The sequence below is a fragment of the Papio anubis genome, chromosome 4 (assembly GCF_008728515.1).
Source record: "Papio anubis isolate 15944 chromosome 4, Panubis1.0, whole genome shotgun sequence".
NCBI lineage: Eukaryota > Metazoa > Chordata > Mammalia > Primates > Cercopithecidae > Papio > Papio anubis.
The window spans coordinates 179,681,320-179,705,764 of NC_044979.1; the positions used below are offsets into that span (position 1 = coordinate 179,681,320).

At 58.0% G+C, this 24,445-nt stretch overlaps 2 protein-coding genes and 1 long non-coding RNA gene across 15 annotated transcripts in view; 2 read left to right on the top strand and 1 right to left on the bottom strand.

Moving 5' to 3' along the window:
* Nucleotides 1-2,045: 2,045 nt before the first annotated feature.
* On the bottom strand, nucleotides 2,046-11,055 carry CFAP410 (cilia and flagella associated protein 410). Of its 8 annotated transcripts, XM_031665790.1 has the most exons (9): nucleotides 10,718-10,945; nucleotides 9,733-9,797; nucleotides 9,501-9,519; nucleotides 7,799-7,845; nucleotides 5,780-5,878; nucleotides 5,123-5,352; nucleotides 3,968-4,139; nucleotides 2,953-3,046; nucleotides 2,046-2,485 (listed from the first exon to the last, which is right to left on the bottom strand). In XM_031665790.1, exons 4-9 carry the CDS (start codon nucleotides 7,825-7,827, stop codon nucleotides 2,357-2,359), a joined length of 753 nt encoding a protein of 250 aa, XP_031521650.1. In that variant the 5' UTR covers nucleotides 7,828-7,845; nucleotides 9,501-9,519; nucleotides 9,733-9,797; nucleotides 10,718-10,945; the 3' UTR covers nucleotides 2,046-2,356. The 8 variants fall into 8 exon arrangements, with proteins under 8 accessions (XP_031521650.1, XP_031521649.1, XP_009200418.2 ...); XM_031665789.1 differs by lacking the exon at nucleotides 9,733-9,797 and having other exon boundaries at nucleotides 2,953-3,043; nucleotides 10,718-10,971; XM_009202154.3 differs by lacking the exon at nucleotides 9,733-9,797 and having other exon boundaries at nucleotides 10,718-10,971.
* A 7-nt stretch (nucleotides 11,056-11,062) lies between these two features.
* On the top strand, nucleotides 11,063-15,427 carry LOC108584865. Its single transcript, XR_002520782.2, has 3 exons — nucleotides 11,063-11,385; nucleotides 12,832-13,487; nucleotides 15,095-15,427. It is a non-coding gene; the product is annotated as an uncharacterized LOC108584865 (long non-coding RNA).
* A 3,950-nt stretch (nucleotides 15,428-19,377) lies between these two features.
* TRPM2 (transient receptor potential cation channel subfamily M member 2) overlaps nucleotides 19,378-24,445 on the top strand; it is an 87,301-nt gene continuing 82,233 nt past the window's right edge. For 3 of the 6 annotated variants that reach the window (XR_004183395.1, XM_031665793.1, XM_031665794.1), the window contains exons 1-2: nucleotides 22,270-23,020; nucleotides 23,808-23,896. Coding sequence is in view for 5 of the 6 variants with exons in the window: in XM_031665793.1 (XP_031521653.1) it covers nucleotides 22,859-23,020; nucleotides 23,808-23,896 (251 nt within the window). In the remaining variant the exon portion in view is untranslated. Of the gene's footprint in view, nucleotides 19,486-19,518; nucleotides 19,565-22,269; nucleotides 23,021-23,807; nucleotides 23,897-24,445 lie in introns of those variants that run through there. The other 3 variants (XM_031665791.1, XM_031665792.1, XM_031665800.1) reach the window with 3 other exon arrangements.

Below are 24,445 nucleotides of genomic sequence, written 5' to 3' on the forward strand. Positions count from 1 at the left end.
CGTTCCTGCAGTGCCACCCTGCGGATGTGGTTTCGGGACACAGGTGTCTCAAGGGAGACCCTGGCTTGGAGGGGCCTAAAGGCCACATTGAGGGTCCCTGGGCAGTCTCCTGGTTGAGCTCAGGCCAGAGGGGTGGCGCTGGGGACCTGGTGAGGGGGCTGGGGACCTTCCTGCCCTCAGGTACCTTGATATTCCCAAGAGCCCCTCACTGTGTTGGCCCTAGTGCCAGAGACCTCCAGATTGCTTAACTCTGGAGCTGGGGTGGAGGGGCCCACACCTAGGGGCCTTCTAGTTCATTCTGAGCGGGGCCGTCCTGGGGCCAGGCCCAGGAGGGGACAGTTGTCCAAGGACAGTGCTCCCGGGTCTGCAACTCTGTCTCAAAGGAACAGAGAAACAGGTTCACAGGCCCGGGGAACCACGTGCATGTTTTGGGGGGCTCCATTGTGTCACACCATCTGGGATCAGGACTCAGTTCTGAGTAGACCCCCCTAGGCCTGCCCTGCTTGATGAGGTGTTAGAACCTGTTCAGCTGCCACTCAGCTGCTGCACCCAGGTGGTGGCCTGTGGCTGATGCCTGGGACAGTGGCTGCCTCCCTCCTGGGCGACATGCCATGGCCAGCGCCTGTGACAGGCCCACTTCTGGCTGCATGGAGTTGGCGTTTCTGGCATTTCGGGCGGAGTGATGCGGCCTCCTGGGCCCTTGGTCCTCTCCTGTGAACTGGGTGAATGGGACACAGTGTGATGCCCGTGCCTGCTCGGCTTGAGAACCCACGTCTGGGGTGACTTGGGGAGCAGTGGAGTGGGACTGTGGGGTGCCCCAGGCTGGATGTGCTTCTGGCCGTCTTCCATGGCTGGGGGCATTGGGTGAGGAGGCGACGGGAGGGGGAGCGGCAGGAGGCTGAGGGTGGAGGCAGCAATGGTGGGGATGGGGACGGGGTGGGGGGAACCGCGGGGCTGAAGGCAGGCAGCTGCCCCCACAGGTCCCACCCAACTGTCCCAACCAAGGTGTACATGGTGTGGGGCAGGAGGGCACTGGTGTAAGCCCCACATGCCCACAGCAGCCCACGTCGGGGGGAGTGGAAGGGGACTCAATTTAAAACGACCTCAGTCATTCCAAGGAAGCACTTTACTGAGGGCGCCGGGTGCCCATCCCACAGTCCCAGGGAGGCAGACACAGGCCTGAACTGTCCACCCTCCATGTCCCAAGTGGTGACTCCACTCCCCACTGCTCAGAGATCGCACCCCTTCTGGAGGGATCGCACCCCTTGTGAAGAGCTTGCACGGATGAGTGACTGTCTTCACCCTGGGCTTCCCCAAGTCCAGTGACAGTGACTGCCCCAATGCTGCAGCTGGCTCTGGTGACGATCACACTGCATGGCCTTGAGCTTGGGAGAGCAGTGGCCTGCACGCGTGGTCACGCATCACCGCTTGGCGGAGGATGGGGACATCTCACGGAGATCTGGGTCCCAACCCCACACAGGACAAGGGCCCAGGGACCTGGCTTTCCTACACACCAGCTGGAAGGCTGACTCCCCATCTCACGTGAATGCTCCCTTGGTTTTGGGGGGTACTAGGAAGGTCCCCAGGGCCGCGGGTCACTGTCCAGATCATGGCATCCTCATAAGACTCGTAACTCTTCCCAGAGGAAAGAAAACTCCTCTCAGATGCTCCAAGGACTCCCCTAGTCCAGCTGCTTCCTGTGCCAGGCCCAGACCCCAGAGCAAACAGGCCTGTTCATCCACAGCCTCACAGCTGAGGGCCCCCCTGCAGTTCTTCACAGAAGAGAGAAAGGAAGGCGCACCTGCCCAGCCTGGCCAAGAAACAAAACCCTCTCCCGTGGATGCGGGAGGCTGCTGCCTTCCTGCGGAGAGCAGCTCAGGGCAGATGTCCCTGTGGACGCCGGCATTCTGGAAGCCTCCCTTGCTCAACAGAAATCTATCCAAGGACCAAGGGCTGGAATCGGCAAAGCCATTCGTGAACACCTCCTCATTCTGCCGAGAAACGGCCCTTGCTTTCAGAAAGACTGTCACGACCATTGGGAAATGTCACCTCCAGATCAACCTTGGGAAAATCTTTTATTAGGGAGGACAACCTGCAAAATCCTCCCTTTAAGAGCCCAGGCCAGCCCAGAACCTCCAGACCACAGAAGGGGAGTGCTGGGGACATTCTGGTGTGGACAGGCATCTCCACCGCTCCAGCCAGCCAGCACAACACCCACTCCTGCCCTCGGCCGATGTGGCAAACTGGGGAGGCTTTTGTGTGGGGCCAGGGCTGTGGCAGCCACCCTTCAGCTCCTGGGGGCTGGGGAAGACACTGGGGTCCCCGTGGACAGTGGAGCGGCGCTCAGGTCCTGTGGTCACTCGGCGTGCTCCTGCACCTCCTCCCGACGCAGGGCCTGCAGCCGGCTGCCCACAGTCAGCTGCACGGCCTCCAGCCCCTCTGCGTCCAGCTCCCGCAGCAGCAGCAGGATGGCAGTCAGGACGTTCTAGGGGCAGAGAGGGGTGCGGACTAAGCCCACCAAGCACTGCGAGGCTGCTTCCCTCCACAGGGGCTGGGGCCTGGCCAGCGGCACCCCACCACAGAGCACCTGGTCCCGGGGGTGTGGGCCGTCCAAGCAAATGACCATTCGGCACATACCGAGAATCTGAGCAGAGGAGGAGCCCCGCCTGTGTACACATGTGTGGCGCTTCTCCCCCGTGACTCCTGTTGCCCTCAGCTCAGCAGGGCCTGGGCCCACATTCCACAGACCAGGAGACCAGGAGAGGCTGAGGGGCCAGGACAGCTCCGTGCGGGGCACGTGTGACACGTCTGTGCGCATTCGCAGACCCACACACGCAGCTTCCCCCTGGGGCACAGCTCTTCGAGGCCCTGTGAGGCTCCATCCTCCCTCCCCACGATTTCTGTGCAGTGGGCAGAGGCAGCAGTGGCCGCCTAGCAGCCCCCGTCACTCACTCTGCTCCTGTGGCTGCTCGAAGCATCCCTGGGTGAGAAGGAAGGAAACTGGTCCCGGGAAGCGGGCTTCAGGCCAAGTTCACCCTGGGCGCTGCTGGTGAGAGAGAGAGACAAAGGTGTGTGAGGGTCAGGGGGCTGGTGGCACTGGAGACCTCTGCAAACCCTGTCTGCAGGTCACATCCAAGCAAAGGACAGGCTCATACAAATCCCACCTGGCACACAGGGGGAAGAGAAGGGAGGCAACTCCCATGAGGTCAGGGGCTACAGATGGCAGCTCCTGGACAGCCCGGCACTTACTTCACCTGTGGGGCGTCCTCCCTGAACCCTGGGGCTTCCCAGCTGTAATACCTTCCACTGGGGCCTCGGGGGCAGGGTGGGGGGCACCTGTACACAAACGCCAGGGAAGAGCTCCTGACCATGGGGTCAAGCCCTGTGCCAGACAGCAGATGCCTAACGGAGATCACATCCCAATGTCCCCACCACAGGCACCAGCAGTGGGTGTGATCTGCCAAGCAGGAGAGAAGCACCCAGCTTCTATCACACACGTTTGTGACGCACAGCCAACTGCCCTGGGAGGCGCCGGTATCTCACTGCAGAGTCAGCCCTGTGGCCCCTCCACGGCTCCTGGGCCCAAGGCTGTACAGGCACTGATGGCTGTGCCCACAAACCATTCCAGTGACTGTGGCCCTAGGCCACACCCCCCACCAGGGGCTCCCTGCACCTCACAAGCTCTGGTGCTGCGAGCCTTCTCTGTGCCAGGGCACGGGGCCTGGCTCACCCCCCTCTCCTGCTCCCTGGAACATCCGCTGTTGGGCAAAACATGGACCTGCCACTGAGATCACTACCTGGGCACTGAGTCACTCCCAGAGAATACGGATGAGAACGGACACTCGCCCTGGATAATCCCTCTCCCTCACTTCCCAGAGAGGCAGCTCACTGGAAGCCCCATTCGCTCCCCGTGGGAGGACCCTGGGGGACAGGGAAGGGCGGAGGCCCCGCTGCCCTCCAGCCTCACATTGCCTCCTCCTCGCTGTCCAGCGGGTCCTGGCCGGTCTCAGCAGCGGAGCTGAGGGAGCTCAGTGTGAAGCATGGCTTGGGGCTGCCGTGGCCTGTGTCCTCTCTCTCCGGGGCGGCGGTGATCTCCTCTCCCTCACTCAGTGCACGGGACAGCTCCTCCTCCGTCACAGCTTCGGGATGAAGGACAGAACACAGCATGAGTGGCCTCACCCACATGCAGGCCACACGCGCTGCAGCTCCCGTCCTCACTGCAGCCTCAGGCAAAGTCTGCTTGTGAAATACATGCACGTGTATCCACCTCCAGGGCCAGCTCCCAGAATAGGAGCCGATCCACAGCCCGGCACAGGCCGATACACAACAGATGGTGGAGGGCTGCTCAGGAATCTAAACACCAGCCTTGGCCAGAAGCAAATACTCATCAAAACCTCAACTAAGACACAACAGAAAAAGGAACAGACCATACTGAATTTATTCCATTTCACTCACATATCAATTTCCCTGAAGTTATTAATAAAATTGTCTGGGAGAAAATATTAGTGCCCGTATAGCTGACAAGGATGAGAAACTAGCGTGCTGAGAATGCCAAGGATTAACAGCATGAAACCGCGGCCTGGAAAACTGCACTGGTGCTGGCGCTGGCCAGAGGAGGCATGAGCGCCTCCAATAGGTGGAGTGCAGCAGCGGGCACTGCGGTGCTGGGACAGCCCCTCCCCACGGCGGGAGCACGACGGCACAGCCACCCTAGGTTCACAGTGGCCCGTTGAGCCTGCCCAGTTCCTGTGGACCAGTGCAACGCTGCTTGCCAGATCCTGACGCCCCGCTCGCCAGGGCGCATGGCAGTGGTCAGAGCAGCACTGCTCCTCACAGAAGCAAAAGAAGGAACCCTTTTGCTTTGCTACCAGGTCCTGCAGTTGCTGGGGGATACACAAACTGTCACAGTCACAGGAGGGACCCTATGCTGCGCTGCTGCATTCAGGTGGCGGGATCAAGAGACACAGAAGCAGGGGAAGGGCCTCTGAGGAGACTTCACAGGGCACATCTGTGTCCCGCCAGACCAGGCATTTGCAGAAAAGGAGAAGAGGAAAGAGGGCTGGGGAAATGCCCTGCCAGGGATTGTTTTGCGAGGGCCGGTGACCCCGCTGCGGCCACCTACCCTGGTTGTCCAGCTTCTGTAGGCGCGGCAGGGTGCGCAGCACGGTCATGCGGTAGCGGTGGGGGCTGGTGCCGCAGCACGGGTTCTCGGCCAGCCACAGCACCCTGAGACGCGGCAGCCCCTTCAGGTAGAAGAGCTCAGCCAGGCTGGGGATACGGTTCCTCCGCAGGTACAGCTCGCTCAGGCGCTGGCACCGGCTCACAGGCTCCAGGGTGGAGATGCTGTTGACACTGCATGGAGACCAGCAGTCAGTGAGGGATGTGGACGGGGCCCCCAGGGTCACCTCTCAATCTCGAGCCCCAAGAACAGGCACTCACGGGATCTGTGTCCCTGCCCTCGCCTGAGAAGCCCAAATTGGATGTCATGAGTCACGTGCAGCAGGACCTGGGCCAAGGAGAGAGCTATAGGAAGGCCGGGTCCTGAACTCAAAGGCGGACTGGGGTGGACCCTGCCAGCAACAGCCCCTTTGCCCCATGCTCGGCATCAGCTCCTCAGGGCGCTAGAGTGGGAGGTACGGGATGTGGCCCTCCTTCACAGGCCGGGAAAACTAAGGCCTCTCAAGGGACATATCACGTTGCCCCAAAGCACGGAGTGCCCAGAAAAACTCATGGCAAAAAACACGAGCCAGCTCCATGTGACATGGAAGTGAACACGGACCTTCCAAACCCCCACGTGAAAGTGGCGACACTGGGGATGGGCCTCATTTCCATTCTATAGAACGTGGACGCGTCAGAGAAGTAGAGAAACACAGGAGGCCTGGAGCGGAGACCCAAAGGCTTCACCCGACAGCGTGGGGTCCGTCCCCTCCACAAGCGAACACGCGGAGCTGCTCCCGCAGGCCCTCAAAGGTGCGGAGCGTCCGCCAGCCGAGAGCCAAGGCCCCCTGCCTGGAGGGTTGCACTCGAGTCCCACAGGCACCTGGGAAGGGGGCGGTCACCAGGCCGGTGCTGAGCCCGCCTCCCCATGCCACCCCTTCACTGGGTGTTTCCCAGGTATCCTTTCACGCAGCTCCTAGCTATGAGGCCGCCCCATTTTACCAAGAGCAAAACTCAGGCTGTGGGACCCTTTCCAGGATGGAGTCTGCCCCAGGCTCAGGCAGCAGCGTGGTGTGCGGACCACACCCGTGGCCTCAAGCTACCTGCTCCGCTCCAGTGCAGTCGGGCGTGGTGTGCAGTCGACGTGCAGGCACCACACACCTGAACTCGGTGAACACCCTCCGGGTCCTGTCCCTCCTGAGACGCGACAGAAATGGCCCCGCACATGAGAGGCCTGATGCTCGGAGGCCCTGCGGTCCCTGGGCGACTCAATGCACTGCGGGGATAGGACTGGATCCACAGCCCCGCCCCAAGCTTCCTGCCATCGTGGGAGCCACAAGCTCCACCTTTCCCTGTCAGGTAAGGCTTTCGGAGGCAGAGCTGAAATCCCAGCCTCACCGTAAACATCGTCTGACTAGTGAAACGAGCCCCGCGGCAGGCACAGACACCCCTGTTCAACCTCTGGACTCAGGCTCCATCTCCTCCTCGTCTCCCTGTGGGGTGGGCACTTATAATACCTCTGTGTTACAGGAAGGAAACTGAGGCACAGAGAGGGCCACGCCTTGCCCGAGGTTAGCCAGCTGATGGGTGGGAGGGCTGAGATTTGGCCCAGGAGCATGCCTCCAAGCCCATTTCATTCATCGGTTCGTTCAGCAAGACTCAGGCTGATGCCCGCGCTGGGGATGCCTGAATACCAGATGGACTGGCCTCAGCCCCTGGCGGGCAGCAGGCTGCGCACTGGCATCACCATGGCAATGCCAACCTTGGAGGGTGTTACAGAGGATGGGCAGGGGCTGGCCTAGCCCGTGGCTGCCTGTGAAATCAAGAAGGTAGGTCACAGGGACCAGGGGCCTGCAACAGCTACTCTCACAGGGCAAGGCCTGGAGGCTTCCGAGCTGCCAAACAGAAGGGTGGGCCTTCCCCACAGGGTTTAAACCTTGTGAGCTTTTAAATGTGGAAACCCAGAGAAGGCTCCCACCCAGCGTCTGGTGGGCAGCGGTGAGCCATGAGTGTCCGCTCGCTCCCTGGGTCACACAGTAGGCAGGAGGGAATTCAGGGATAAAGGAAGCTCTTCTCTTCCCCAGAGCCCCCAAATACGCCCCAGCTGCCTAAAACTCCAGTAACATTTGTTCATTCAAGGTTCCCTTAGTCTGTTGGGAGGGCAGTGACCATAGTAGAGGGGCACAGGTCATGGGGTACAGAGAAACTGGTCAGCAGTGGTAGCACTGGCGGGGAGAAAAGGCCAGGACCCTGGGGGTCTCGGGGCAGATGTGGCCACTATGAGGGCGGCCAGGGCAGGCTACCGTGCATCCTTAGGCGGGCTCCACCACCGACTGGCCCAGTGAACACAGCGATGGCTTATCGGAGCACACAGGCCAAGGGTGGGCAGGGGTACAGCAGGGCAGGCAGGGAACAGGAGCTATCAGGAGGCCTAGGTGAGGCTCTGAGGAAGGAGGGCAGACATGGGGCCACGGGGTAGACCCAGCTCTCGCTGTCCCGGCCCCTCCCCTTCTGGAAGCCGCCCTCAGTCTGTGCTGGAGGTTTCTAGGTTATGTCACAGCACTGGGTCCCACGGGAGGGACGTGAGGCTCTGCCCCAGCTTCCAGGCCCCAGGCTGAGCATGACGGCAGGAGCGAGGTACCTGAGCGTGATCACCTCCAGGCTGGGCATCTCCCGGCAAATGGAAATCTAGGAGGAAAAGAGCATGACTAGCAAGCACGGCCCAGCAGGGCATTGCGGTCGCACTGCCGTCAGCCACAGAGAACTGTCGCAGCCATGGCCAACCCACTTCTGGGGCCTGAGGGGCACAGCCCTGCTCAGCCAGTGTGCCCAGGGTGAATGCCCATGAGCATGCCAGGCTCCCCTCTGATGCCACCTTGCAGCCCAGACAACCCGCAGACTGAAGGAGAAATGTGAGGCTCCTCCTTTCACGCACTCTCTTTTTATTACATTTTACAGCAGCATCGTTGCTATCAGATGCTGCCAGCAGTGGAGACAGAGCGCTCATTACTTTAGATGTCCTCAAAGGACATCAGGTAAGGGGACCCCAGTGTCCCCTATGCAGGAACAGAAAGCAAGGAAAGGATGGAAATCCCTTCTTGATAACAGGTCTGGGCCAAAAGGAAGACAGGCTTAAAACTGGATCTCAGATCACACTGGTACTGTCAATTCAGGGGTGAGGTGCCCAGGGTGGTCCACAAAGCCTTCACAACCTGCAAAGCTCCCACATATGTGAGAGCCCACCATATGCCAGGCATGGCACCAGCAGATTGGGTGACTGGCAGGGCCCCAACCTCAGCGAGCTCAGAGCCTAGTGAGATGCATCCCATGTATAAGGGACTCGTGTCTATGACCATGTGTGTTTATATAGTCACTGCTAAACATGCAGTATTTCAGTTACAGCACAAAACAGATTACATCCGGTGTCATGTGTCCAGGCTTTTTTTTTTTTTGTCTTTAAGGAAAGGTACAGTTCAAATTTAAAAAACAGAGAATAAAGAGATAAATAATAATTGGGCTGGACATGGTGGTTCACGCCTGTAATTCCAACACTTTGGGAGGCTGAGACAGGTGGATCACCTGAACTCAGGGGCTTCAAGACCAGCCTGTCCGACACAGTGAAACCCCATCTCTACCAAAAAGTACAAATATTAGCCAGGCATGGTGGTGGGTGCCTGTAGTCCCAGCTACTGAAAGGCTGAGGCAGGAGAATCGCTTGAACCCGGGAGGTGGAGGTTGCAGTGAGCGAAGATCGAGCCACTGCACTCCAGCCTGGGCCAAAAAAAAAAAAAAAAAAAAAAACAGGAAAGAAAGAAAGAAACAATTGGTATGCAATCCTTGTGTAAGTTGGAAGTTGGGGACATTTTGGACTGAGAAAGAGAATGAGGGAAGAGAAGAAAGAAATCTTTTCACAGACGCACACGCTCAATTTCTCCCAGCAGGGCTTGTTCTCTGCCGCCTTTGGGGTAGCGGTGGGGGGCACAAGGCTAGATGTGACCAAGAAGAGGGGGTGCAGACCTTCAACTTCCCCTTAACAAAGTAAAACAAACCCTCCTGGGATTCCTTTCCAGGTGAGAGCAAGTTCCAAACTATTGCTCCCCTCCTCTGTGACCAAGTGACAAACGGCGTTTCATTTATGTTGACGGGAACAGCAAAATCAGCCTGGCACTGGAGAATTGTTTTTCCATTAGTGGTTCTGCATAACGAAACCCGCTAAGTGAACAAAGTACCAAGTGTGGGACTGAACTGATAGGGGCAGTTTTGTCAACTTAAAAATTCTCTTGGGGAAGAAGCTACAACATTTGGGACTGAGGCCATTTGGAGATGATCAGAGCAATACTTACATCTGTGAGGCGGCTGCCCCTGGGGAGAGAAAAGATACTTTAATTTTGTTAAAGTTGAATAAAAAACACTGAAGACAAAAATTCCAAAAATTACCGATGACTCCCTACAAACCTTAAGATTCTAGGATTTTAATGGCGTGGCAAAAAAGGAAGGTTGCCCAGGTAACCGGCAAAGGTGTAAACAATTGTTTTACTTGATTTTCAACTACACTGTATGACGTTGGGGTGGTACCTTTTAGATAAGGAGCAGCAGAGCCATTTGTAAGACACGAAAAGATGAACTGTTCCTCATGGTCCCTGAATAGCAGAAGGTTAATTTCTCTCGCTGACAGACATCAACAAGGGCGTCTTTATAAGAGGCCAAGTTCAAAGGGTGAACAGGCGACTTATGAAGCAAACTTTAAAAGCCTGAAATCGGGTTGTTGTTTCTTCCAGCTTAGTGAGAGTACTGACCACCCCGTGCAAAACAAAGAAATGCATTATTGAAAGCAAATGACACAGGGGAATTGTAGCCAAAACACCAGATGTGCCAGGGCAGACAGAAAAGCTTTTTAATTAACAGGGAAGAGCTCGCTCTGGGCAGTATGGGGATACCCCTGGGAGGAAGCGCCTGCTCTCCCTGACCCCCACGCCCCGCCTGCAGGGTGCGGCCAGTTGACAGGGCGCAGCGACTCCGCTGAGTCCCCAGGGAGCCCTGGAGATCGTGCGGGCCTCAACTCCAGGCTGCCTCCTCTGGAAGCTCCTGGTCTTCCTTGGCCCGGTGAGACTCAGCATTACCCGCCTTTGAGCCTTCATGGGTCCCACCGCACCCACGTCCCTTCCTATCACCTGCCAGGCGTACCCTTGGCACGGCCGCCCCCAGTACTGATTACCAACGTGTTTCCTGACTCAGTCCTCGAGAACTCAGTTCTCTCTCCTATTCGACTTGGTCCCAGTGACTGCTGGCAACCCCAGACATCAGATCTGGCCCACAGGGCAGCCGGGGCAAAGGCGGGCCGGGACATGGGGGGGCCCCGGCGACCCTGACCCCTGGTCTCCTCTCCTCCCTGACCCCTGAGTCCTTTGACGTCCTCGCCCCTGCACCTGCCCCCGTTCCACCCCCGCCCCCGCCCCCTCCCCGGCTCCGCCCTCACCCCAGTCCCCGCCCCGGCCCCGCCCCCTCCCCGCCCCAGCTCCTCCCCCGACCCCGGGGCGGCCGCGGCCAGGCCCCGCCTCACCAGCAGTTGAGCTTGCGCACGCTGTGCAGCTCCGAGGCCTTGGCCCGGGTCAGGACCATCTTCCGCGTCAGCTTCATGGCGACCGCCCAGGCCCGGCCGGCGGGCGCCCCCGGCCTCCTGCTCCCGGGCGGGTGACGACTGCGCGGCGCGTGTCTCCAGGGGCGGGGCCCACGTCGTCAGGGGCGGATCCTGAGCCCATTGGCGGCTTGGCGAGGAGAGCGCCCTGGGGCCGCTTGGGCGCCGCTGACACGTTGGCTCTGCTCCTGCGCATGGGCGGCCTGGGGCGCCCGGCTCTGACGCGATTCTAACGCGACCCCGGAAGCGCGCGGCGAGCCGTGGGTGGGTGCAGGTGGCGGTCCCGGAGGCGGCCCCGTGAGGGCTGAGCTGCCGCTCCCTGGAACCGAGCGGGGTGGGCTCGGTCCCACGCGCACCATGGCCGAGTGCCTAGGCCTGTCTCTGAGCGCGGGCCTAGCGTGGATGGGATGGGCGCTACACAGCTCCAAGTTACGGGATTCAAACTCTTGGAATAAACCCAGGGCAGCCCTGGGGCTGTGTTGATTCCCTGTCTCCCTCCCTCCCAGCATTTACAGAAAAGACGCATTTATAGGAAAGACGTACGGGCAGGTCCAGCAGAGCCCTTACAAGCATTTCAGCCTTTTAGAAATCAGGTAAGACCCCCTAAACATCGTTACATGGGCCACAGTTACATTAAGACGGGCATTCCAGGCCGGGCGCGGTGGCTCAAGTCTGTAATCCCAGCACTTTGGGAGGCCGAGGCGGGCGGATCACGAGGTCAGGAGATCGAGACCATCCTGGCTAACCCGGTGAAACCCCGTCTCTACTAAAAAATACAAAAAACCAGCCGGGCGAGGTGGCAGGCGCCTGTAGTCCCAGCTGCTCGGGAGGCTGAGGTAGGAGAATGGCGTAAACCCAGGAGACGGAGCTTGCAGTGAGCTGAGATCCGGCCACTGCACTCCAGCCTAGGCGACAGAGCGAGACTCCGTCTCAAAAAAAAAAAAAAAAAAAAAAAAAAAGACGGGCATTCTGAAACCGCCTTTGCCAAAAATTGTATCAGTGAGAGAATGATGGCCCTGAAGGAGATCTGGCCAATCCCCATCTTGCCTTTGTCCTTGAAGCTGCCCTTAATTATTCCTGGATACGCAAAGCTAATTTTGGGAGACATTTATAGTTTAAATGATAGCACCCCTTCCTCAAAACTAAACAGCCTTTGTAAAGCTAATGAGACCACGGAAACCGCCTTTGCAAAAATCGTAACTGAAGAAATTATGACAGGGAAAGATCTCCTAACCCACCCCATCTTCCTGCTATCCTCTAAATGGCCTTTGTTCATTCGTGGGTGTAGACCAGACTAGCCTTGGGAAGGAATTTAGTTTATAGATTAAACTCTGAAACAAAATTGATAATAGCCCTTTCCCAAAAAAACCCTTCTTGCCTGGGGACCAGTCTGCCTTTGTAGGACTAACAAATTAAGCTATGAGATGAAAAATTACAGTTTAGGGGCCGTGCAACCTCTGGCGGCAATAGTCTGAACCTCCCCAAATTGCTCCTGGGAATAACATCACTGTTGCAAAACTTAAGATCAGTGCTTGAAATATTTTGTAGACCTTGCATTCGGACACCACTTAGACGGATAATCTGGCTCAACCATTTGTGTGATCCCACCCAGGCACAGAAGTCAGCCACAACTCATTTCGAACCCCTATGATTTAATGTTCAACCTGACCAATCAGTACTCACCACTTTCTGAGCCCTACCCGCCAAATTATCCTTAAAAACGCTGATCCCTGAATGCTGGGGGAGACTGATTTGAGTCATAAAACTCCATTCCTGCACAGCCAGCTCTGCGTGAATTACTTCTTCTCCACTGCAATTCCCTTGTCTTGATAAATCGGTTCTGTCTAGGCAGTGGACAAGGTGAACCCGTTGGGCGGTTACACCACCAGGCTAGAAGGATAGAGGAGCCTGAATTCCACTAAGGTGCAGGCGTAAACTTTCGTCAGCCATTATTCTGGAGGTCACAAGACAAGCTACTTCCCCAATTACTCCTGCAGATAACATCACTATTGTAGAACATCACTATTGTATCTTTTCAGGTTTATTGCACGTCTGACATGGATGGACCCAGCTAGATGTCTTGCCAACGGCTCCTGTGGCCCCACCCAGAAGCCATGCAGCACAAAAGGACCAAAAGGACAGCTAGATTTCATCTCGCACCCAACCAGTCAGCACTCCCCATACCTTAGCCCCCTGCTCACCAAACTACCTTTGAAAAACCCCTAACCTGTGAGCCTTCAGTTGTAACCGAGCAGCTTAGCAGCTGTGAATCCAAAATATCTGAGACAGGTCTCCATCAGTTTAGAAAGTTTATTTTGTCAAAGTTAAGGATGAGCCCATGACACGGCCTCAGGGGGTCCTGACAACATGTGCCCGAGGTGACTGGGGCACAGCTTGCTTTCAGACATTTTTAGGGAGACGTGAGACATCAATCAATATGTGCAAGATGGAAAAAGAAGAGAAAAAGAAAAAATGTATGTATAAGATGTACATTAGTTCTGTGCGGAAAGGCAGGACAACTTGAAGGCTGGGGGGTGCAGGGGGAGCTTCCCGCTTCCAGGTCATCGGTAGATAAGAAACAAAAGATTGCATTCTTGGCCAGGCGCGGTGGCTCACACCTGTAATCCCAGCACTTTTGGAGGCTGAGGCGGGTGGATCACGAGGTCAGGAGATCGAGACCATCCTGGCTAATACGGTAAAACCCCATCTCTACCAATAATAATAATAATAATAATACAAAAAATTAACCGGGTGTGGTGGCGGGTACCTGTAGTCCCAGCTACTTGGGAGGTTGAGGCAGGAGAATGGCGTGAACCCAGGGGGCGGAGCTTGCAGTGAGCTGAGATTGCGCCACTGCACTCCAGCCTGGGCGACAGGGGAGACAACGTCTCAAAAAAAAAAAAAAAAAGAGCTTAGTCCTCAGGTTGGTGTAAGATGTGGGATGACAGAAAGTCTCAGAGCAGTGTCTTCTGAGCGCTTTGCCACCGAGCAGGCGGAATGTTCAGTGCTAACGAGGCTGGAGCTGGACCCCGGCAGAGTGGTAGGAAGCTCCAGCAGGCTCGGGGTGCAGGTGCTTGCGGGTGCACAGTGTGACGGCCACAGGCCTCAGCACTCTGGTGGGCTCACGAAGGCTAAGCTGGACCTACGTCACACTACGTCACAGCCTTGGCCTCTGCCCAGCCCTGGGCCTCCCTTCTTTACAGGGGGTGAGTTAGGCACGCTGCTCCCCAATAAATCTCAGGGGGCTGCACACAGAGCCTGCTTCCCAGAGACATGGAGGGTGGGGGACACGGGAGCTGCCTGTCGAGTCTTTGAAGCAAGGCCACCACCGCTGTCACCAGGCACACGGGGCCCACACCTGCTTTGTGGTTTCAGCCAGTGGGTCAGGGTTTCTGGCTCGCAGCCGGGGGTACTGCTGAGGACAAGGTACCATGGATCAACCGCTGCTCCCTCCTGCCTGACAGTTGGGGGCTCTGCAGGGCTCAGCAGGGCAGGCTGACCCCCAACCCAGGGCAAACGCTATCCTGACACCTGGCGCTGAGTCCCAAGCACCCCAGGCCCCGTCCTTGTGTCTCCTTTCCTCCACCACCTTCGCCCCATAGGTGACACCCCCAGTCCAGACCCCCTCCAGCCCGATGTCCTAGTCACTTGCACTGCATAACAAATCACCCCCAGACTTAGCAGCTCACAGTAGACACTGCTGTTTCTGAGGCTCAGGCATCTGGAGCAGCTGAGCTGTGTGGCTGGGCTGGGCCTCCTGGGAGGGAGGTGGGGCCGTCTCTGAGGACCTGGCTGGGGTCTCCCAGCTGCCCCACAAGGTGTTGGCGGTTGGCTTCGCTGTCTGCAACATGGCCTCTCACAACATGCCCTCCCGAGGAGTGAGGGATGAGGGGGGCAGGGAGAAGGGGAGAGGAGGAGAGAGACAAATGGAGAGTCAGCAAACGTGCTCTGGAGCTGAAGTTTTCATGATCTCAGAGCAACTGCCTCTCCCCTGCCCATGCTGCTGGCCTCACCACCCACCTGGCACCACTTGGGGGCAGAATCTGGTCCACTCCACGACATGTCCCTCAGGCAAACTTTGGAACTGCTTGGGTGGCAGGTGTGGCGCACCCCTCCCAGATCCCCTTGGGAACTCCAGACTTCTCCCTTGGCCTCAGGAGCCAGTGCAGTGGGTAGCCTGCCTGACCCCTGGCTGACCGAGGACCCCCGGCTGGTGCTGCAGATGGTTCAGATCCCTGTGGCAGGTCAGAGCCAGGCCTGGGCGAAGGGACAGGCAGCGCGTGTTGCTTTATAATTTTTCAGTGTCCTGAGAGGTCTTCAGGCCTTGTGGCCATTGCTGCTCTGGGAGCCATTGGGGCAAAGGTGCCGGCATGGAGAGTTCATGGTGGCCACGCTGGCTGCAGTCTTCACCCTGGAGTGGCATCCATCACTGTCCTTTCACATTTTAAGAGTGGTTCTGTTGTATAAGATGTTTCCGGAATGCAGATGACTCTGTGGACTCCAGAGATGAAAAGAAACATGTCTGTTCCCTCAGCCTGAAGCCCACTGCTCTAGACCAGGTGTCCGCAAACTGCAGCCCACTGGCCAGATTGGGCCCACCACCTGTTTGCAAATAAAGGTTTTTTTTGTTTTGTTTTTGTTTTGTTTTTTGAGATGGAGTCTTGCTCTGTCACCCAGGCTGGAGTGCAAGGGCCTGATCTCGGCTCACTGCAACCTCCTCCTCCCGGGTTTAAGTGATTCTCCTGCCTCAGGCTCCTGAGTAGCTAGGAGCCCAAACTAAGTCGTCATACCCCTGTGATCTGCATGTGTACATCCAGATGGCCTGAAGTAACCGAAGAATCAAAAAAGAAGTGAAAATGGCTGATTCCTGCCTTAACTGATGACATTACCTTGTGAAATTCCTTCTCCTGGCTCAGAAGCTCCCCCACTGAGCACCTTGTGACCCCCGCCCCTGCCCGCAAGAGAACAACCCCTTTGACTGTAATTTTCCTTGACCTACCCACATCCTATAAAACGGTCCCACCCCATCTCCCTTCGATGACTATTTGCACCCAGTCTGCAAAGTTGAGTACATACTAGTGCACAGCTATACTGTATTTGTTCATTTTTGCATTGCTATTTTAAAAACCCCTCAGATTGGGTAATTTATAAAGAGAGAGGCCTAACTGGCTCACAGTTCTGCAGGCTGTACAGGTGGCTTCTGCTTCTGGGAAGGCGTCAGGAAGCTTCCAATCATGATAGAAGGCAAAGTGGGCAAGCATCTTACATGGCAGGAGTAAGAGAGAGACACAGGGGCAGGTGCCACACACTTAAACGACCAGATCTCGCAAGAACTCACTGTTACGGGAACAGCACCAAGAGGACGGTGTTCAATCATTCATGAGAAACACCTCCTTGATCTAATAACCTTCCACACTGGGGATTACAATTTTTTTGACACAGAGTCTCGCTCTGTTGCCCAGGCTGGAGTGCAGTGGCATGATCTCTGCTCACAGCAACCTCCCCTTCCTGGGTTCAAGTGATTCTCCTGCCTCAGCCTCCGAGTAGCTGGGATTATAGGCGCTTACCACCATGCCTTGCTAAGTTTTGTATTTTTAGTAGAGATGGGGTTTCACCATTTGACAAGGCTGGTCTTGAACTCCTGACCTCAAGTGATCTTGCCTCGGCCTCCCAAAGTGCTGGGATTACAGGTGTGAGCCACTGTGCCCGGCCTGGGGATTATGATTTGAAATGACATTTGGGTGGGGCACAGAGCCAAACCACGTAACATACTGATTCATTTATGTAGTTGACCCTTGAGCCACTCAAGAGTTAGGGGCTCCGACACCCCTTAAAGTTGAAAATCTGTGTATAACTTTTGACTCCTCCAAAAGTTAACTACGAATAGCTCACTATTGACCAGAAGGAAGGCCTACTGATAGCATAAACACATATTTTGTATCTTGTATGTATTATAAACAGTGTTCCTACAATAAAGGGAGCTAGAGAGACGAAAATGTTATCAAGAAAATCGCAAGGAAGATAAAATATATTCACATTAAGTAGAAGCAGGTCACCTGGGCACGGTGGCTCACGCCTGTAATCCCAGCACTTTGGGAGGCTGAGGCAGGCGGATCACGAGGTCAAGAGATCGAGACCACGGTGAAACCCTGTCTCTATTAAAAAATACAAAAAATTAGCTGGCGTGGTGGCGGGTGCCTGTAGTCCTAGCTACTTGCTACTTGGGAGGCTGAGGCAGGAGAATGGTGTGAACCTGGCAGGCAGAGCTGGCAGTGAGCGGAGATTGCACCACTGCACTCCAGCCTGGGCGACAGAGTGAGACTCCATCTCAAAAAAAAAAAAAAAAAAAGTAGAAGCAGGTCATCATAAAGGCCTTGTCTTCCCGTGAGCAGGAGAAGGGGAAAGAGGAGGGGGTGGTCTAGCATCTCAGGGGTGGCAGAGGTAGAAAATCTGCGGAGAAGTGGATCCCCACAGCTGAAATCCGTGTCGTTCAGGGTCAGCTGAATGGCCCACGGCTGCCTTCCCACTGCAAGGGCAGAGGCCAGGAGCTGGGACAGAGACCATGTGGCTGGCAAAACCCGCCGCAGCAACCGTGCAGCCCTGTGCAGAGAGTTTGCTGCCCCTGCTCTAGCTCAGGCCTCCCTCCTTCCTGGAGTCTCCTCTGAGGAGCCCGCCGCCTGTCACCTGCTCTTGCGTCCCACTCAGGACCAGAGTGTGCCAGTGCCTGTGGCCCCGTCACTGCCTTTTTCTCCAGTTGCGGTTTTCTCCTGCTGCCAGAGCAAATGCCTTTTTTACCTGGGCCTCGTGCCCACACTGTGAGAAACACATTGTGCCAAGTGCTTTCTCTCTCCGAACTCGAGAGGACTCACAATGGAGATCGGTACCTGCCCTGTTCGAGTTTTATGGTTGCGTGTCCTCTCTTCTATGGGAAGAATATCGGATAATTGCTGCTGCAGCAGCGTCCGGGCAGACAGACATGGCCCTCTGTGGAGTGTGCGGTTCTTCTCTAGAAGGCAGGAGCCGCTCCCAGGGCGATGTGGGCCCGGCTATTTCATCAGAGATGGTCATCTTGGTGACTACTTCACCTTAAATAACGTTCCCACAGAGGCCCAGGATACTTGGAAACAGCGCCCAGCCCGTCTCGCGGATGGCTCGGCAGTTATGACTGTCTTATAAAATATTAACTGCCCTGCAGTGTGTTTTCTGTTAGCGAGATGGCTCTCCAGCCAGAAAGCACCCAGGGCAGGGGCACTGGATGGGGCTCTGCTGACACGGAGCGGGTGAAAGGGAGGGGGTCTTCTCTTCCTTTGCCTGTTAAGGAGGGTCTAAGACACCTCGCTGGGGATGTGGCTGGTGGTCATAGAACCCAACTCCTGCAGCGGGTGCCCATCGAGCACTTCTAGTTTGTAGGGTGGACTGGACGGAAGACTGTGCCGTCCAGCAGGGCAGAGCAGCTGCTTGTGCAGCCCCAGGCACAGCTGCGGGTCTGTGGGGACACTGCTGGCCACTCTGGAGGGCAGCTTCTGGCAGTGCTTGTGCAGAGCACAGTGTCCTGAGTACTGTCCTACACCAGGGGCTCTGACCGCTTTCCCACCACTTTGCAGGTACCAGGATGGTGGGTTAGTGAGATGGTGGACATGCTTCAGCAGGCGGGCACTGCTGGCTGGCTCATCTGCGGAGGGCCTTCTAGAGGCGTGTGCTCAGGGCAGGAGTCTGGGCAGAAGGCCTGCACATCCAGGGAGGAAATGAGGGTGCAGGTCAGGCAGGAGTCGGGGGGCACCCTCCCTCCCCCCAGATCAGAGGCCACAGGGCCTCTTCACTTCCCTGGACACGGAGGCCAGTGGGGCCCAGGAATGGCAGCCGGGTATCACCCACTGGTGGCAAGGCAGGGGCGGACTGCGTGGCTTTGTGGGGTGAAAGGGCATCTGGGTGGTCTAGGCCATTTGGGAAATGTGCAATCACTTTCTCAGGCATCAGAGGGCAGTCCCTGTCCCTCCCCAAGCCAGAGAGTGGGCACCACACAGGGTGGAGTTAGACATTCGTAGGTCCCCGTGGCCAGCACCTGCCATGATGGGGACTGCTGGGCTTGATCTTTCTGGCTTGATCTTTCTGGCTGTTCTTGTCCCCTTCCTTGAGACAGATCCAGGGAGCAGGCCCTGAGCCTGCCCCAGCCTTGGGGTCCTGCCTGTCTCACTGGGAATGGTCCCTGGCTCTGGGGTCATATCCGGAGTGCTGGGGGAGGGGGCTGCAGAGGTCTTTGAGCAGGTGGTCCTGAGTCCCGTTGTGGGGGGTCTCACTCAGGCCCAGGTCCCCCTGCGACTCCTGTCCTGCCTGTCCCGCTCCCGCTGGCTATTCAGGATTTAAAGATAATCGCCGGTTTAGAGGAGACAGGTGCCCCCAACCCTCAGAAGGCACACATCCGTGCGAGTGTCCGGTCCCAGGTCTCTGGGAAGGGCGGGCCCGCAGGTGGGGTGTCTGGGCCTCGTCTTCCCTGGCGTGTCCTTGGCTCTGCGGGCGCGGGACACGGCGCGGGACGCGATCTCCGGGCTGACTGACGCAGAGCGCTGCGGGCGGCTCCACTGCACCGCGCACGCGGCGCACGCTCAGGCGAGATGCGGACGGCCTCGCGGGGCCAGGGAGGCGGTGCTGCGCGGAGACACGGGTGACGCCGGAGCGCGGGCTGCTCCGAGCAGGTAGGTGCCCGCCGGGGGCAGGGCGAGGGCGCGAGCTCGGGCGCTGGGACGGAGGCGGCCGGCCAGGGAGCTTGTGAAGGTTGCAGTGGGGTGCAGGGGCGTAGGAGGGGTTCGGGGCGCTGGTGCAGGGCACGGCGGGGTGCAGGGGCGCAGATGGGGCTCGGGGCGCTGGTGCAGAGCGCGACGGGGTGCAGGAGCCCGGGTGGGGCTCAGGGCGCTGGTGCAGGGGCGCAGGAGGGGTTCAGGGCGCTGGTGCAGGGCACGGTGGGGTGCAGGGGCGTGGGTGGGGCTAGGGGTGCTGGTGCAGGGCGCGGTGGGGTGCAGGGGTGCAGGGCGCTGGTGCAGGGCACGGCGGGGTGCAGGAGCGCGGGTGGGGCTCGGGGCGCTGGTGCGGGGCGCGGTAGGGTGCAGCGGCTGGCGGGGTTCGGGGCGCTGGTGCAGGGGCACCGGTAGGGTTCGGGGCGCGGACTGGGGCGCCTAGTGTGTGCAGAGGCGCAGGGCTCTGACTCGGATCCGCGAGCAGTCCGCGGGACGCCTTGCCGCTGCGGCGACCCTGTCCGGCTGGCGCGAGGGGACCGGGAGATGAGGGACTCAGCCATCCTCGGCCCCTGCCAGTCCGCCGGGACGGCAGGGCTCGCTTCCGGGACGCTTACTTCCTCTCTCCCAGCACCCGCCTCTGCCCGTCCAGTCTCCGAAGGGCTGGCTTTCACGCGGGGATTTCAGAGGATGCCCGAGCAACCTCCAGAGAGGGCAGGGTGGCCACATGGTGTACCGAGGGAGTGCAGGGCTAGCCTGTCCCAGTCCTGCTGGTGCGGGAGGCCCGCCCTGCCCAGACAGAACCTTCCATTTCCCCAGGAATCTGCTGGGCTGGGCTGGGCTGGGCTGGCTGGGGGTGGCAGGCACACCAGGATCCTCTTGAGTTGCCTGGTCCTAGGCTCAGGTGCCAACGAGTCTTCCTGAATTCCGCCCAGGTGGGAGTGGTCTTCCCATCGCCACCCCTGCCATGCAGGGCCCCCGGGGCTGAGGACGGGGTTGCTCAGTGGCTAACCCTGAAGGGCACGGAATGCTGCCCCAACCCATGCTCCCTCAGGGGCTCCACTGCACCCCTTTCTCCTGGGAATAGCTCTGTGCAGGGTTCGGGTTTGGAAATCCACCCCACATGGGGCCTTGCCCTTCCCAAGCCTGCTTCATGCATCTGTCTTCTGGAAGTTCGTTTCCTTCCTGAGTGCTCTCAACACTCACACCTGTGCCAGTTGCGTGTGGAGAATTTTAGCTGCGAACCAGGTGGCCCAAGCTGTTCTCAGGTGACCTGTGAGAAAGGGATTGAGAACCCCAGAGAGGGCTGGTTGGGCCCTTGGAAGGTCATTGCCAGGCCTGGGTTTCAGGGTTCTGCACCCCTGGGCTGAGGCACACGTCCTTTTGGGGACTGGGTCGAGCCAGTGGCCCCCCCCACAGCAGGCATCAGATGCTCACGGGGGCTCCTGGCTGCCTCCTGCAAAGTCTGGGGTGGTGTTGGAGTGGGTCTGACCTGCTCCCCAGGGCCTGCTTGCCGCTGGGATTAGAGGAAACTGCACAAGACTCCAGGGGCTGTGCTGAGGTGGGCAGCTGCCTGAAAGATGAGCGTGTGAACAGAACATGCTGGTCTTCCTTAGGGCAGAGAGTCCCTCACCGCGGACCCTCCCGTCTGATGCTGGGGCCTTTGTTTCTAGCATGGAGCCATCCTCATCCCATGCAGGGTGGACTGCCTGCCTGGGGAGCCACCTGCAGTCCTGGGTCCTCTTGTGGGTGCGACTGCGAGCTCTCCAGAGCCGCCTCTTCCTCCTGCCACTGCGGACGTCTCTGTCCCTCTGCTTCCCTTGGAAGCTGGTTGTGAAGCCAGGCCAGTGGCTGCTGGGACAGCTCGTGGCCCTGGAAAGGCTCCACTGGCATGCGGCACAACATCTGCTCTGAGAACGGCAGGAAAAGGCCGGGAAGGGCAAGTTAAGTTTAGTGGTATGGCCAAGGGGCGAAGGGGAGGAGGGAGAGTGTGGGAGGTGGGGTGGCCTGAGAGTGCCTGCCCCAGGACAGCAGCCAGCAGCTCAGCCCCGAGCTCCCGGCACTGAACTTCAAGCTCCGTGGCCTGCAAGAGGGGCTCAGTCACCTGAGGGGACAGCAGAGCAAAGTCTTGTCTGACAGTGACCGTCATGTGTAGTGGAGAGGACATGGTCAGAGATCGGGTTTCAGGGCAGGGATGAGTGGGGAATTGCAGTCAGATCTTTTGCCTCCAAGCAACCCTCCCCTTCACATTTTGGGGCAGTGGCTGGGGGTGACCATGGATGACCTCATGAGAACCGCATTGTGGGTGCCAGGGGCTCAGGGACACCCTGCAGGGCTTGAACGCGCTTATGTTTCTCATTTGTAAAGGGAGGGCAGTCATCTGGTGGCTTCCTATGGCTTCAGTGATGAAGGCCACATCAGAGCCAGGGAGAAAGGACATGAGAGAATACGATTCCTTTGAATTATTGTCTGTGTCCTGGAGTGATGTGGTACCCCCCAAAACTAACTTTCTAGGCTGGGCACGGTGGCTCACACCTGTAATCCCAGCACTTTGGGAGGCGGAGGCGGGTGGATCGCCTGAGGTCAGGAGTTCGAGACCAACCTGATGAACATGGTGAAACCCTTTTGCTACTAAATACAAACAAAATTAGCGGGGCGTGGTGATGGGTGCCCATAATCCCAGCTACGGGGGAGGCTGAGGCAGGAGAATCACTTGAACCTGGGAGACGGAGGTTGCAGTGAGCCGAGATCGTGCCACTGCACTCCAGCCTGGGCGACAGAGTGAGACTGTCTCAAAAATCAACAACAAGACACTTCCTTTGTGGACAGTGGGGGCTATTGTTTTATTTTTGGAATATGAAAGTAGTGACTGGTGTCTGGAAGCAGGAGCTGTGCACGGTTGCGAAACCACGTCGCCGGCAGCCGGCGCTGGCCGCGGAGACTTCTCTGTGCGGTGCACAGTGCAGCCGGGGGGCGGGGGCTGCACCCGTGGGGGAGGGAGCTCTGTCTCTGGCCCTGCAGTGACCTGAGGTTGTTACCATTATGAATGGGCGCTGGGACCCCTGCATGTGCACGTACTCCTCCGGAGTGTCCAGGGGCCCCAGCCAAGGGACAGAGCTCAGGCAGCCAGGAAGACGTGCAGGCTGATGAAGAGAACCGGATGAGGGCTTCACGTGAGGAAGCATGTGGCCTTCTTAGAACATCAGCCTCGTCTTCCTGTCTCTGATCTATTTCAGCAACCACCCCGTGTGTTTCTAGAACCCCCAGTGTAGCGAGCTGGAGGGAGGACTGTCCTGAGGGCAGCAGGCCTGGTTGCAGCTGGCGTGGGGGTCCCAGGATGGAGCCCTCGGCCCTGAGGAAAGCTGGCTCCGAGCAGGAGGAGGGCTTTGTGGAGCCGCCCAGGAGGGTCGCTGAGCTGGGGATGGTCTCCAATCTCCGGCGTAGCAACAGCAGCCTCTTCAAGGGCTGGAGGCCGCAGTGCCCCTTCGGCAACGACAAGGTGAGCTTTCTGCCGGTCAGCCTGCAGCTGGCCCGTGGCCGCGGAGGTCACTGTTGGGCACGTTGCAGCTTGAGGCTGTGACGATGGGGGTGGGCAAGGGTCTGCTGACCTCAGGGGCTCCCGCCCAGCCATGCCCTTGGGAAAACACAACTGGGGAGGGTGATGCGTGGCTGGCCTTTCTGGCCTTCTCTGCGTTGCACAATCATTTCCCATGGTTGGTCTGATTGGGAAATCACTAGGTTAACTCAAAAATGTTGCGCTAGAGTCCTGGAAATCTGTTACCCATGCTTACCTTGTTGCATAATGATTTCACATCCTTTGTCTGATTGGGAGGGCCTGGGCCTGGGCTAGCTTTCCCCCAAGTCCTGGATACAAAGACGCAAGTGTGTTGAAAGCACATGGAATCTTGCAGTCCCCCTGCCAGCCAGGCAGGAGGGTAGCTGCCCTTTTCCCAACGGTGCCAGATCCAGGTCCCCAGATTCCCAGCCTCCACGTTTTCCACCACACCACGTTGTTCCCAAGGAAGGTGGTGGTGCTGTATAAACTAAAGCGCGCACATTCAAATCGGTCCCAAGTGGAAATGATTTCTTAGATTCATTCCTCCCTCCTGAATCGCCACCTGAGAGTCTTGGCAAGGTGCTTCTAATCTTCGGCTCGGGGTCACGCAGGCTTCCTTCCTTCAAACAAGTAGTGTGGAAGCGCCTCAAGGAGCACGGATGTGTCTCCGGGGGGCTGGGGGTGCTCTTTCGAACGTCGGAGGATCTCAACACACCCTCTTTACCTTCAGCAAGAAAGCCTCAGTTCATGGATTCCTGAGAACATCAAGAAGAAAGAATGCGTGTACTTTGTGGAAAGTTCCAAACTGTCTGATGCTGGGTAAGTGACGAGACTTGTGTGTAAGGCCTTTGACTTCTTCCATTCTGATCCCACATGGAATAGCTGATGAGGCCAAGACCCCTCAGGGCCTCGGTGAAAGGCCAGTGGAGATACCTCTGTGTCCGTCCGAGGCTTAGAGTCCATAGAGCACTTCCACCTTACCCCCCAAGCCTCCTGTGGGGGACAGTTGACCCTCATCCTGCCTCGCAGGTGCGGGGACCAAGGTGCAGAGTTTAGGTGACTTGTTTGGGGTTATCATGGCGCTATCGTGCAGCGAGGCCCAGTGGTTTGAACACAGGTGCATCCTCTAATCCTCTCATTTCCACACCTGCCCCCACCCCAAGAGAGAGAGTCCCAGGGTCCAGGAACTAGAAGGGCCTCAGGGAGAGTCCACGGCCAGCAGACAGCCCCCCTGCACAGCTTGCCAAAGCCAGAGGCCCGACTTACCCCCAGGCCCCACAGAGCCCCCTTTACCCCTTCTCCCCACAGAGCCCACGACTCAGGTGTGGCCAAGACCCCCTCGCAGGCAACATGGCCACTGTCTCTGAG

Excerpts from the sequence above, each read along its gene's own strand:
- CFAP410 (XM_009202154.3), bottom strand. The coding sequence starts at position 10,794 with ATGAAGCTGACGCGGAAGATGGTCCTGACCCGGGCCAAGGCCTCGGAG. Across the intron at positions 5,353-5,779 it reads TTCACGTGGGGGTTTGGAAG|TGTCAACAGCATCTCCACCC; the intron begins GTCCGTGTTCAC and ends GTCTCCATGCAG. Across the intron at positions 3,047-3,967 it reads GACAGCGAGGAGGAGGCAAT|CAGCGCCCAGGGTGAACTTG; the intron begins GTGAGGCTGGAG and ends CTCTCTCACCAG.